The sequence below is a fragment of the Octopus sinensis genome, linkage group LG5, assembly GCF_006345805.1.
Source record: "Octopus sinensis linkage group LG5, ASM634580v1, whole genome shotgun sequence".
Classification (NCBI taxonomy): domain Eukaryota; kingdom Metazoa; phylum Mollusca; class Cephalopoda; order Octopoda; family Octopodidae; genus Octopus; species Octopus sinensis.
In genome coordinates, this window is record NC_043001.1 from 38,056,411 (window position 1) to 38,072,214 (window position 15,804).

The 15,804-nt window shown below is 34.3% G+C and overlaps 1 protein-coding gene across 1 annotated transcript in view; it reads right to left on the minus strand.

Annotated features, from left to right (window-relative positions):
- The window catches only part of LOC115212024 (protein ILRUN), a 39,372-nt gene that overhangs the window by 266 nt on the left and 23,302 nt on the right, over positions 1-15,804 (minus strand). Inside the window, exons 2-4 of the mRNA XM_029780821.2 lie at positions 13,863-14,017; positions 8,879-9,076; positions 3,786-4,015 (exon numbers count right to left, since the gene is read on the minus strand). Coding sequence (XP_029636681.1) covers positions 3,786-4,015; positions 8,879-9,076; positions 13,863-14,017 — 583 coding nt within the window. The remainder of the gene's footprint in view (positions 1-3,785; positions 4,016-8,878; positions 9,077-13,862; positions 14,018-15,804) is intronic.

A 15,804-nucleotide genomic window follows, 5' to 3' on the forward strand; every position in this document is an offset into this window, starting at 1 on the left:
ATATATATATATATATATATATATATAATTAATTAATAAGGGTGAGAGAATTAGATACTAATTTAATAGTATACCTATTCAACACCAAGTGGCCCAGTGCCCCGAGAAACCTGGATTATTATAATATTTTATAACATATTATAATATTTTATACAAAAATAAATATAAGAGAGTGGTCACTATGTGGCTCATTCTAGCACTAGTAATAGATCCAATAGGTTTCAACCACAAAATAAATGTTTCCCACGAAAGTCAGCCCGATTGCTCGTGTGAGCTAGCAATCGGGCTGACTTTCATGGGAAACATTTATTTTGTGGTTGAAACCTATTGGATCTATTACTAGTGCTAGAGTGAGCCACATAGTGACCACTCTCTTATATTTATTTATATATATATATATATATATATATATATATATATCAATTTACTGACTATAGCTGCAAATTCAAAGAAACGTGCCAAATATGTGTTTAATTATGTATTCGAATATTAACTCATGTCAAAAATGACCTATTTAAGAATAAAAGTAAAGAGATATACATATTCTTTAATTGTCTTTCAATCATGTGACTGTGGCCAGAATGAGGCACCAACTTTTAGAGTATAGTACATTGAGTACATAGACGAGAGAACCAGCAGAGCAGCAGGAAAAATTCTTCAAAATGTTGTTTTGTCTATTTATGTTCCAAAATATTCTTTAAACTGGTCATTGCTGGCCAAAATATTCAACTTGTTTTATATTCAAACTGTCCAGATCCAGCCTTTCCCACCTACCCTAGAATGTCGTTTTAACAATAAAGAAGAAATAAGCATTACATTTGACAAAGTAATCTGAATGCTAAAGGGTAAGACTATATTGCCTCTAATCATCCTAACATCAATAAAATCAATATTGGGATTGATTTAGTTGGCTAAATCACTGAATGTGGTGCCCCAGCACAGCACTAATCCAATGATTGAGGCTAATAAAAGAATAAAAGACAATGTAATCATAGAGTTTCATCCTTACATCTTTTCATATCCTTGTATGCTGGATATATAATATAATGAAGCAAGGGGAAAGAACGTATTTACAAGATGCACTATTATGACTATTACACAAGTCTCAATGCTCTCAACCACAGCTCACAACCCGAACTGTCAATTGCTCACAGTTATTTGTTTTATAACCAGTCAGTCCAACTTTAGTCACTTGTGGGGTTGTCTGAATCCTTCCACAACATCTCCCCTTTTTAGAATCAGTCTCCTCTATCTTCTCCCCTTTTGAAAATTAAACTCTGCTCAGAGTTTTAATATCTCTTACATTTAGGGTTCAATTCCAGTGTTTCCGTTCTTTTCCATTTTCTGGTGCTAGAACAAAGTGTTTGTGTGTTGATACCTCAAACGCATCGTACAATACTTGTATGGAGGATTTCATTTCTCGTGACCATTTTTTTTATGAATCTTTTTTTAAAGTTGTTTAATGTCTTTTATGTTTGACATTTTTTCCTTTTACCAGGAATAACATTCTTCCAATTTATTTAAAACTCTGCCAGATCAAGATTGGAGCCTTGTGCAGCCATCTGGTTAGCCAGTCCTCAGTCAAATCGTCCAACCCATGTTAGCATGGAAAGTGGACGTTAAACGATGATGATGACCATCCTCCCAGTTTTTTTTTTACCATATATATATATATATATATATAGGTTTTTAAAATAAACTGTCACCTAACTTGAAGAATTTTGAAGTATTTTTGTTTTTTCATTTTTATTCAGTATCAGCTTATCAAAGACGGATCTGACCTTTCTAACAAACATCAATTCTTCAGGTGATATTCCTGACAGTGTATTCGGATTAGGTGTTATTCAGTACACTCTTAGAAATTGCTGGAGTGCAAAATTGTCCATCATACCAAAACAGACTGCTGCTTGATGCAGACTTCCAGCTTGTCAGCCCTGGTCAAACTGTCCAACCCATGCCTGTATAGACAATGGATGTTAAGTGATGATGATGATGATTCTTCTGCCACTGCCTGCAAAGTTAAATTTTGATCTTGTTCTAATTTTGTAAATTTCCAGGAACGCATATCTGCATCTTTCTTTGTAGGAAGCCTCTGAACAAAAATTAAACACTTGAACATGTCCTGGGTTAATTCTTTCAGTTTGAATTTCTCACACTCTCTGTTAACCACTCCAGCATAGGTGATGAAATCTTCATTGTCTTTTTTGATTAAATTTAAACATTGCCAGCGAGTAATGAACTGGGAACTTCTTTCACTGAAAATTTTCGATAAAATATTGTTTCATTGAAACAAATCTCACCTGGCTTCTTCAGCAGAATATAATTACTATATTTTTCATGTTTGGCAGTGGATAACTTTCTTAAAAGTAGTCATACTTTTTCTCATTGGACCAACTTTTACACTCTTCTTTGAAGATTTCTTCATATCTTCAAAAATATGCAGAGAAGGTAATCGCTTCCTCTGGATTATAGCTGAATTCTTCAATTGAGTTTGCTACACTGTCTGACAAGTACGGACCTGAAGTATTTTCAAACTTCTTCAATATTAATTCCAGCAACTGTTGGCTTTGTTGTTGTTGCTGTTGCAATTGCACCACAGAGGCCAATAAGTTCTCCATGTTAAAATGACATTTTCTTTGGTCTCGTACCAAAAAAATTTTTTATATGCAAGCTTTAAACAACTCGCTGCCACTTTTATATCCTTGTATGTTGCATACATAATATAACGAAGCAGTGAGGAAAGAAAGTATTTACATGACACACTACTATTACTATTACACAAGACACACCACTCTCTCAACCATGACTCACAGTGAACTCCTTACCAACCCGAACTGCCAATCACTCACCTTTAGTCACTTGCAGTGTGGTTGGAATCCTTCCACAACACATCTTCAATAAGTTGTAGCTCTAAGAATGCAACTTCCCAAATAAATTTAGTAAACAAATTTTGATGGTTACACACACGTCCCATCCTCCACAATTTTGCAAATTATTTAAACTGAAATGTTCTTAAAATATCCATTTAGAAAACTAGGAATTCTCTCTTTCTCTCTCTCTCCACTCAGAGGAAGAGATTGAGAAAAGAATAGAGTACATGTAGGAGAAAGTGTTTGGAAGAGTGTAAAGAAAATAAAAAATTGCCTGTAGGGTTACTTAACTGTATCTATTTTGCTTGTTATAGCAACAAGATTAGAGAGTTTGAAACTCCCACAATGTGGCTTCTCAATGTCAACAATTTTATAACATAAGTAAGGCCGACTTTTGAGATACTTCAGTAACAATTGTAAAATTAAAACAAGAAAAGAATAAGTGATCAGATAAAACCAAATTTATTTCAGAATAATACTAAGAAAACTAAAATTACATGGTTCTTTTTTGTTTTTAAATATTTGTTCTAAATCATTAATTGTGTCAGTTTTCTTCAAACTACAAGTTGGAGAACTGATAATTGATTTTTCATTATTAGCACAATATCGTATCACAGTGCAAGACATATCATATTAGTATAAGTCTACCTAGCTGTGGAAAAAGAACATAATATCTTATTGCTTAAACAGTAAGAGTGTATGATTGAAAAATAGTCCTACTGTCTAGAAGTAGACAAGAAATCATCCTCCCCAGAGGTTCTGAAATTAGCAGGATTTCCAAAGCCCAAACTCACTTAATTGAAAATGTGTCAGAAAACTATTACAAACTCAGTGTGTAATTGTTTTCTGCATCAAGCATTCCTTTCAAATGTGTATTCTATAAAACTCAATAATACAACTGAAAGTTATACTCACATGTAATACAACTTGGTCAGAGTTGTTATAATGGTTTACGCCCTGGGAATGTATGGTGTCTACAGCACCAGTTAGTTCAGAAGAATCCGAGTGGTTGATTTTGGGGGAATTAACATCAAATGGATTTGAAGGGTTCTGTGCTGATGGCCTGCCAAACTCAAATCGTGACATCTGTTGAGTAACTGCTAATAACCCAGCTTCATCTACATTAATTATAACCCAAATTACTTCTGCAATAAAATGAAAAAGTTTACAATGAATATCACTCATTTTAATTGCAAAATATTAACAAAACATTTTTTTACTGTTTCCCATGTATTTTTTAATGTTGATATGAATGAGTTGCTGGATATTTGAATATAAATGCTCTCTAACTGAAGGTGGATGTTTTGTGTCATTTTCTTCTGTACTAATGTTATGTAAAATCTATTTAACAGATTTTAAGCTCAGTAGTTAATGTTAAAGACTAAGTTTCAACCCTTGCAAATAGACTATGACTTCAGGTCATAGTGGGGAACAGCATTTCAGCCTTTATAGTATGGCTTTGTAGGTTTAGTGTAAACTCTCAATTGATTATCCTACTTCTTTGTAATTTCCTAAGACAACAAATCTTTTAACTTACCATTTATATTCAAAGGTATTTAATTTAACTGTATGTCTTGACAGTTCATGTAGAGTTTAGATAGTTTACCATAAAAGTCATAGCAGGGGGTTCATGTATCCATTATTCACTTGGCATCTAATGATAGTGTTAATTATGCAATATTTCTCAACAAAGTGTTACATTTCTTTTTGTATGAGAGGGGGAGGGATAACACATTGTCTTGTGTGTTATTGCTCTGATCAACTTCTATTTCTCCCATTTGTTTGGCAAATGGTAATTGCAATTATTGCACCCACCCTGCCACCAATCTTGATAATTGAAGCAGAACTACCATAATCCTAAAACATTCAATGTTCAAAACATTCTATTTATGCTTGATATTTTTTAGCAAGTGATTGATCATAAATAGTGTAGGCTCGGTAGCTTTTCTGTTACTTGTTCAGCATTGAGCATCATTTTTAAGCTATTTGTATACCTCACTTATCTCTGTTTGTGTCATGATTCATGTTTTTAACAGCTTTTTTGAGAGCAGAATCTAATGGACTGTTGATATTATTTACTATGCATTCTTGATGGTTGATTTTATTAGGTTATTTCTTCTCAACAAAGATAATTTATTGGTGCAGCTGCTTCACACTTAACTTTTTTGATATCAACCCTCCTGATATTGCCCTTATGATATAAACTTCCAGTATTTTAAAGCAAGTTGCCTTTCCTATTATCAACCATTTTACAGTACAGAAGGAGCGCATTTTATTACATGACCAACACTATAGAGATTGTCTACAGAAGTACTAAAGGAGTACCTTCAATCCAGCATGGATTTTATTCAGAATTTATATTCTCCAAGACATGTCTTTCCATTATGTAAGGAGGCTAAAAAGAGTCTCACAGTGGTAGTTTGTCTCCTCTATCAGGGTTAGGATTAGTTATAGCTTCCTTGAGGTCTTACAGCGGCATTCCTTGTTAAATGCATCCTCTCTCATGTTAAGGTTTTTATTCAGAGTTCACTTCTCTCTTAGTATATATTTGCTCCAGCTTGAAGGAGCCAACTCCTTTGTGCAATTAAAACAGAACATTTCTTATATCCTGCTAAGTTTGTTTAGTCAACCTGAACAGCTGAACTGAGAAGCCACATCTTTGCATGGTGTAAGTGGAAAGGTGTCAAGACACCATGGAAAATTGAAGTTGTCTATCAAAGGCTACTGCAACCAAAGGGTGGGAGTTTAGGATTATGGTAGTTCTGCTTTAATTATCAAGACTGGTGGCAGGGTGGGTGCAATAATGCATTTGCAAGTTAACCCAAGTCAGTTAATGAGTTATATAAATAGATTAATATTAATTATACAGATAAACAAATTTCTAGATTCTGTGAGAGTTTTCATCACTGCTAATGAGAAGATAGCTGTTTGAAAGTTACAGATTTGTTCAAGAGAATCACATATAGGAATTTCACTTAAGGTACCTAAATTTCTACAAATTTCAGAGAATTACATGTGGAGAGGGGAGTGTTGAGAGATAGAGAAAGAAGGGATAAGAGACACACACACACACATTTCTTTTATCCTTTCACTGTTTCTGTCTACAATCAACAATTACATTCAACAGAATTAACATACCACATACATAGAAAACAAACATTAGAAATTGTGCTCATCTCTATAATATTCAAACTTCATATAGGTAACAGCAAAGTAGTGTAAAAAAACACTGCAAGAGCATTATCAAGTACCATATTTTGTCAACAAAGAAACAACAGTAATCCTATCTAGATCTAGATTCTAATATACATAGAAATAGCTGCAACATAAATATCCTCACTAGCCTCAAACACTGAACTGAAATGCAAACTGCCAACAATAAGTGAAGAGTAACAGCAACTGTCAAACACTGACAAAGTTTATTTTGCCAGCCAATGTTGTGACCATCACCAGAATCTGTAGAAACAGATTAGATGGTAAAGAGAGGACAATATGTCAAGACTATTACACTGCAACTTCAATAAACAAGGGACAAAGATGACCTTAAGTTGTTTTGTAGATCATTCAGACCATGTTGGCATGGAATAATAGATATTGTAGCAATGATGACAACAGTGACAGAAAAACTAACACTGATAATATTCAATTTTCATATTCATGTCATCCTTCTCTGCGTCAACAAGTTTTAACAGGTATGGGTTGAACATATTTTCAATGCAGCATCTCTCCCTTTGATTCATTCTACCATTTCATATGTGAGGCTAAACAGTCTGAGCTATGACCTAAGAAGTACTTCCCAAGTATTCCAGACATTTTCTTCTCTATTTCTAGCAGTGACAGTAAATGCTGTTGCTACCACCACTCTATTTTTCCATACTTACATGTACTGGATCCTTTCATACATTGAGACTTCTAAGATCAGCTTTTACACTTTTCACATCTTCCTTGGTCTTCCTTTCTCAGTTTAACAAGTTCCTTCTACTCTGATCACTTGACATTTCTTTACCTGCACTATGCCAAAAATTCTGGACATTTTCTTGTACAGTTGTCATTTATTTGCTCTATGTCACATTCCTGTTCATAATTACCTTTATATATAGTCATCTTCAAAACGATATTTTATTTTCTCAAACCAATGTTGCTTCAAAATATATATTCTACTTACATTAGGAGAGATAATTAAAAAAACTAAGAGTAAATACATATTTTGTTACTTCATATTCAGTAGCTAATCAGAATTGAGACAAGACCATGCTGCTTTTGATAGCCAATCAGTAGTGAGTCACGATCACATTACTTTCAGCAACCAACCAGCAATGATACAGTCACACCCTTTCAATAGCCAATCATCACTGAGACACAATCACATCATCTATGTTAACTTATCAAACATTGATGGTACTTGTGTTTGAACTGTCACTCTTCATATGGCATTATGACTGCACACATTTTAGGAAAGACTGGATATTATATAAGCAAAGAAAAAAAAAGAATACCCCTCTCAACAAATAACAAAATGACTGGGAAAATGTGTAACAAAATTTTGTGTACAGTTTGTCACCATATTAAAGAACATGAAAAGAAGTAAAAAAAGTGAGCATGATTAAACTAGTTCTAATTGTCAAACAATAAAAATTTTTAAAAAACAGCAAAATTACAGTTTAAGTGCAAGATAAAAAACATCCCTGAATGGTCTTCTGAGAAGAAAATAGGTAACCAAAGCTAAGAAATAGTTCTAGAGAGTTCACTGAGCATTTGAAAGAATTTATATCATGGATGTTCACACTACTTCTACACATCCTTTTCTTGTTAGCCAGCCTGTTATTCCTCTCCATGTCTTGTACACTCATAAGTCTACATTGTGTACACCACATGGAATTCCTACCAACTCCTTTTCTTAATGGTTTGAATATCTAATTGTTAGACTCAGTTTTAGTTGATTTATTTAAAAAGTCCTAATTTGTTGAAATTACCAACATTTCAGTTAGGTGATGTGAATTATTTTCACTCATTAACTTGTATAATACATTTGAATCTACAGCCACTATCCAGTATTATACAAAGCAATATTGACAAAAATATATTCTTTCTTAAATAAAAAGAATTTGAAGCTTTTGTAATTTGCTAAATAATGATTATTAAGAGATTATTAAAGTTTTGTACATTGAAAATATAGTAATTGGTAATATTGCTAATATTCATAGCAACTGATGATCAAAATATCCTATTGAGGTTAACTATTTGGACAAGTTTCAACTAAAGTCATCCAAACTATTGATAGAGTGTTAAAATCTAAATCAATCCTTTTTGCCTTCTGTGTAGGATTATCGAAAGTAAAATAAAAAAATTAAAATAGAACCTCATTAAACCTAGTGTACCAAGTTTTCATTTTGATTGCAGAATGCATGATTACTGAGACATTCAGCAATAGTTTCAAATCCTAACACAAAATTATTTCAGTTGTTTATGGGCAAGCCACAGCAAATATTGTATTGGTAAAATGTTAAAGTGATGTGAATGTGGAAAACAAAATTAGCAAGCAAATAATAACTACTGATAATCAAGTCTGAATAAAGTTGAATAAGAGTAGAATACAGACATTTCCAATGGCCAGCTTTGGAAAGAAATTACCTTGACTACTGCACTCATCCTTATGCAACCACCAACCATGACATTTATGCATCCAGCAAACATTGCCTATTCTCACTGCATGTCCAAATAATTATAATTGCTACTTTTGCATGCATTACCCAATGTTTGTTATATCCAGGTTTTTCTCATCACATCTGCTCTCAATTCATCTTTTAAATTCATGTTACATATCCAGTGGATTACACTCAATCAAGTCTTCTTCAATCACTGTAAATTTTCAGCATTTACTGCTCAAGTCACACATGCATCACAGATTTAGTTGAACTATAACTGACCATATTTCTTTGCATATTTATGCAGACAAAATCAAAGAACTCTAGGCATTCAATTGTTTCAAAAAGTGATAAACCACAAACCTCCAAAATAACAACCTGATGGTGTTATCATTCGCCACTGTCCTTGGTAGATGCCTGTTTTAGAAGGACTGACCATATCTATACTTATATCAGTCACTTGACCAGGACTAAGACTTACTGACATAACTCTGTCTATATGAGTCATCTGGTCTCCATAACAAAACTTTAAGCAGCAGCCTGGTGGCCAGCTATCATCTCCTACAAAAGACAAACAATAGAAAAGAAATAAATTATAGAAATGTTCACAATAGAGTAAATTTAAAAGAACAACACAATAATGTAAAATGATTAATAAGGATATTTTAAAATTATTTCTATTTACTAGGTTAGTAGGAGGTGGTTGAAGCACTCAAACTAAATGATATTTAACTTTATCTTTAATCTAGAGAGCTTTAATCCCACTGAAACTGACTTTTCATCCATTTGAGGTCAATAAAATAATTCCAGTAATATATACCCAAAACATAAATCAGTAAAGGAAGTTCCTTTATTGCCTACAAGGAATGTTACATATCTAATTAAATATGTAATATACCTTTATAGTGTGATACATCATTTAATATCCATTGTCCATGCTGGGATGGGTTGGATGATTTGAACAGGGTTGGTAAGCTGAGGGGCTGCACCAGACTCCAGTCTGATTTGGCATGGTTTCTATGGCTGGAGGCTCTACCTAATGCCAGCCACTCCAAGAGTATAATGGATGCTTTTATGTGCCACCAGCACCAGTGCCAGTTGCATGGCACCAATATCTTCCACAATTACAATTTTACTTTGCCTGATGGGTCTTCTAGTCAAACACAGCATGTTACCAAAGGTCTCAGTCATTTGGTATTGCCTCCATGAGGCCCAATGCTCAAGAGGTGCTTTTTACATGCCACCAGCCATATTGTCTCTGTGGGGCCCAATGCTTGAAAGATGCTTTTTACATGCCAATAGCATGGGGTCCAGTTATGTGACACTGGCATCAGCCACGACTACGATTTCACTTGGCTTGATGGGTCTTCTCAAGCACAGCATATTGCCGAGTGTCTCAGTCACTAATAATTGTAATTGCCTCTATGAAGCCCAACGTTTAAAGATCATGCTTCACCACCTCACCCCATGTCTTCCCGAGTTTATCTCTTCCCCAGGTTCCCTCCACAATTAGAGATCGGTACTTCTTTACACAGCTGCCCGCTTCCAGTCTCATAGAGCTTGAAAGCTGATAACACAAGCTCAACATGGATCTCATTAATGGTAAAAAAAGGAAGTTACAATATATATATATATATATATATATATAAAATTCATTTCTGCTGTTTTCTGACTGTTACTTTCTTTAGAATCACATCGTATAAGTGCCATAAGAGTTAAAACTGTTTCTACTTCTTGTTTTCTGAAAAACAAAATCTCAACTCTAAACAACTAAATTGATTAGTATAGCAGTCAAATGGTTAGAAGCACCAGGGACAAAGATGACTTATATTGAAATGGAAAGATACATATTCATCTCAGAACTTCCAAATATTTCTGCCTCTGATATCAGAGCAGTATCTTTATCTCTAATACCATCTTCATGACCAGCCATTAATCTCATCTGCATTATTATCATCATCATCACCTATTGCTTTGCATACAAGCTCTGAAAAATGTTGTAAAAGTGTAGAACAGAATATGACATTAAGTTAACATTTTCTCAGTGTGCTGAAAAAAATCCAGACTCTAAAACAATAACATATTTCAGCTTTTCAAGTCACTCTGTGGATCAATGCTCAGTAAGTTAAGTCATTTTAGACCAAGGATTCTATCATATCTGTAGACATGAAGAGAAATGCTTTCACCTCACAATATCAATTAACATTTTTCTGTTTTGTAACACGGCCACTTTTCCTTATCACTCCACATTTCCATATTCCTCCATTTGTATCCCTTTGTTTTGCTAGCATTGATGCATGCTTACATCACTGAGAGAGAGAGAGAGAGAGAGAGAGAAAGAGAGTGTGTGTGTGTAACTTAAAGGAATAAGGATTTAGAATCCGAGCAGGTACCTTATTAGTACTCAGAAATAATCCAGGTTCTGATTAACCATATCAAATGATAAGGAACATAGAGAATTATTTCAGATAAACAATTACACGGCACTTCACTTGACAGGTAAATCCTGAGTTTGCTTCCTTGGATTTTATATGCTGTATAAAATCTATATAGTCAAAACATCACAAATGAGAATGGAGAATTATACATCTTCAAAACTTGTTTATTACAGTATTTTAATCAAATACATGTTTCTGCTGCATAAGTGTCCTAATGTCTCTTAATGTAGCATTTATGTACATTTAGTTGGTTCAGTTGAAGTATATATATTTATCCAGGGTAGAAATAGCTATGCAGCTTTGTTCAACATTGCACCTATGCAGGTGGGAGAAGCAAACTGAGGAACTCAGTGTCTGATTTAGATATATGTTGTAATCCCAGCACAAGATTAGGCTTACCTTTTCAACAAGTAGAAGATTAAGAGGATTAAAGAATTCACTAACAGAAAATAGTAAACACTGATAATAAAACGAATATTAATTGTAATAATATGACTGGTGGTAATAATAATTATACGGATATAGTGGAATGTAAAATAAATGACTCTAGGAAGAGAATAAATACCCGTTTGGCTAACAATAGAAGTGAAAATGATAATGAGCTTACTGAATATAGTGTAAGGGAGGTAACTGGGCCCAAACTACACTCATTTGAATCAATTGAATCACGTGAATATAACCAATTTAACATATATAGAAACTTAGTACCCATTGAGAGATAATGTTTCGGAAAAAAAAAGTTTATAGATGTACAGTTATGGCTGATAGCATTTCCAATTATGATACAAGTTCGTATTCAATGGGCTTTAAGCATAGATTGCATAACCACTTGATTTTTTGTTCAAATATAAGGATAAAATTAATTGTACAATCTTGAATGAAACACTAAATTTGACTTTAAATGGGCAGTAATTAGTAGAGCTTCACACAAAACTATTGGGAAATCAAAGTGTAATCTAAGCTTGGAAGAAATGTTCCAGGTTATAACAACAGGTTATTAAATCATAGACATGAATTAGCTCTGAGATGTGTATATTCTTTTAGTAAAATGTTTAAGTACTTCCCATATAAGGATTTTTAATAGAATATCACTTGAGTAAAAGATACATAAGCTAACCTAGTCAAATACCATAGATTTACTCTAGTTAGTCTTTAACAATCTCACAATAAACCTCATCCATCTTTATTTTTTATTTTTTATTATTATTTCTTATTTATTTTTGATTCCTCTTAATCTATTTACTTATCTTATAAGGTTCATTCTATCTTCATTAAGTATAGCCATTGAGGGATATACTTCTTGGCCAGGCTTCTTCTACTCCTAAGTATATCAAATAACCTATTCTCTTAAATTCTAAAAGGTCATTCTACGTTTAAATAATATCATATTTCAGAGCAACCTCTACAATCATGTACACTGAGCATTTGTGATTCCCTTACTTCAAGAAGGACAGTTTGCTTCACCCACCCGCATAGGTACAATCTTCAACAAAGTTGCATAGCCATTTCTGCTCTGGATGAATATGTATTGCAACTGAACCAACTAAATGCACATAAATGCTACATCAAGTGACATTAGGAGGCTTATGAAGCACAAACACATATCAGATTGAAATATTGTAATAAACAAGTTTTGAAGATGTGTGTGTGCACGCTCATGCTTGCTTGAATGCATGTGTGTGTATAAACTATAAAACATGGGGGTTTAGCTCACAGGTGATCTAAACGATTAGGTATGCCTGCACCTCAATAACATAAATAAAGAGCATTGTTTTTAAAAAGGTATCAACATCAAAATCTAGGCATTCATTCTCACACATACATACATATATTTATATATGTCAAAACTTATTACTTTGAATTTCAGAGATAAACTCAAGCAAAAATTCTAGAATTTGATCAAATCTTGACTATTGCTGGGTTTAAAATTCTTCAAACACACTTAGATCCAATTGCGACAACTCAATAAATAAAGGAAGTAAGTTCACTTCAGATTTACATAAAATGAAGCCACTTCTTTCATAATTTCTTTTATACATAGAGTTCTTTGAGGTCAGTTGAAATATATCTGACTATTTTAAATCCAGATCTCTATACATAATCTTAATTTAAATTTATCTGAAACTCAGAGCAATATTTTTTACAAAATTGATACTTTAATTACAAAAAGTATTTAATTTCATATCCAAATATTGAGTGCTCCCTTATTTTATGACACTTGTTCAAACATCTTTCTTTGTCTTTCTCTCTTTCCATCTCACTTTCTGGTTAAGAAACTGACTGTGGCTAGAGCTGTAGAGGGAAAAGTTGCATCAAGCTTAGACACCCAATACTGTGTGTCATGACTACTGCTTTCCCAAAGTTGATGCTTATAGGTAATGCAGCTTGCAGAGCCCAAGAGGTTATGGGTCCATTAACATAATTTACTTATGATAGCAATAAAGATGGAACTCAATTCTTCAATACAGCACCTGGGCTCAGAAGCACAAATATAACTTTGTATGTAATATGTATACAGATGTAAAAGTAATATGTATTTTACTTCCAATTTATTTAACACATATTTAATATTAATAGCTATATTTCAATTAGGTGTAAATAATCTGAGAAGCATATAAATGTAGAGCTTTTAGCTGATAAGCTCCACAGAGATTATCACATTAGTTTGACTACAATACACAAATAAATTATAAACAATAGGTGAAACAGGGTTTTCAGTTCAAGGTGGAAAGTATTGATGGGAGAAGATTTGAAAAGAAGATATTAGATCAGTTCTGAGCATGTAGGGCTTTACAAACACTAGATAGATAGAGTTGCTTTGCTGCATACTCATCTCACTCATAACCACATGGTAAAATAGATGCTAAAGATAATAAGATTAGTGATAATGATATTGTTTTAATTTTTACCTGAATTTTGCAGTCGCCAAGTTTTAGTGAATTTAGTATTTGGTGGAACTGACTCTCCTTCTCCAACAGTGACATCTTTGACAAAAGACATGGACGGTAGGCGAATACTAGGTTGTTCAAAATCATAATATGAACAAATTGCAGCTTGCAAATTCCTGAAAAACACAAAATTGAAACTTATGATCTTTAACACAATAATAATGTGAGGCCAATTCATGCATTTCACACTAAGAATAGAAAAGAAGATATTGATTTAACTCCTTTCTCAAAAGCCTTAGCAATGAAAAGTAATGATATCATGAGATTTGGTCAATAGTTCAGAAAATTGCTGAAGGTGCAAAAAGTGGAGAAAATGAAAATTGTGAAGGAAACACATTAATATACTTTTGCCTCATAACAAAATAAAAAAGACAAAAACAAAAACAGCACAAACTTAAACAGACATGAGGACTATTTGAAAAGTTTCATTCTTTATAAAAATTTAAAGAAATATTTTCTGTTTATGTGATCTTGACTTGGCTTTGTGAATGAAGGTTTGAAAAGGGGCTGGTTCAGATTGACTGCTGGCACACTCATGGCTGAGAAGACCAATGTAAGACAGGAAGGTACAGCCACTGTGGCTGGTCAGGATTTGATGACGTGGTGGTGTAGTTCTTCCTCCTACACCTTTTGTCCTTGAGACTGGCCCTGTGGGGGTTTTCAAAGGAGGAGACAGCATGGTTGATGGTGAGATGCCAAGCATCACAGTCCTCAGCTAGGGTGGACCACCAGCAATGGTCAATGTGACAGGCACCAAGGGATTTTTTTCAAGCAGTCTTTTTATCACTTCTCTGGTGCCTTTCTGTCACAATGGCCAGTGTAGAGGTCACTGTAAAGCATGATCTTGGGTAGGCAATGATTCTTCATCCTAGTGACATATCCTGCTGACTACAGCAACATGTTCTTGATGCTGGTGACCTCTACTTGTTTAAAGACTTCAATACTGGTGATGATGCCATTCTAGTAGATGTTGAGGATAGTGCAAAAGCAGCACTGATTGAAGTGCTCAAGGAGTCATACAGATCAGCATGTACAGAGCCATAGTATTTACCACATAGGGGAGTGGTAAATACTATTGCTCTGTACATGCTGATCATGGTGCCCATTTTCAGGTGTTTGTTGTTCCACATGCATTTGTATGGCCTATCAAATGCACTGTTCACCTTTGCTAGTCTGTTGTCTATTTCCCTGTTGATCTTGACATTTGACATAGTGGTGCACCCCAGGTAGGTGAACCAATGAACTATTTTCAATTCAGTCTCACTAATGGTGATCCGAGGAGAGTGATATTCTTCCCAAGGTGCAGGCTGATGGAGTACCTCCATCTTTAAGCTGACTTCAAGCCCAAAGAGCTAGACAGCTTCTGCATGGCTCTGGGCAACAAGGGCAACATCAGTGGCAAAGAAGACATCTTGGATTGGTTGTTCCAGGGTCTTCATGTGGGCCTGTAATCATTGAAGATTAAACTGGTTGCGATCAAGATGGTCTCTGATATAGACTCACACTTCATTGGCAAAATCTTTTGTGACCTACTTGAGCATCATGCTGAAGAAGATGGCAAAGAGAGTTGGTGCCAGTATGCAACCCTGTTTCACTCCATTGGTGATTGGGAGGGCTCTGAGCAGTCATTGCTGAGTCTGACTTGGCCACACTGGTCTTCATGCAGTTGGATGACCATATTCAGGAAGTTTGAGGGACAACCAAGTCATTCCATGATCTTTTCACATTCCTTTCCTACTCAATATGTCAAATATTTTAGTCAGGTGAACATATGTTACATACAACTCTTTGTTTTGCTCCTGGCACTTTTCTTGGAGCTGCCTGAGAATAAATACCATGTCTGTGGTGTACCTGTTGGCTCTGAAGCCACACTGGCTCTCTGGAAGGTCTTCTTCAGTGATGG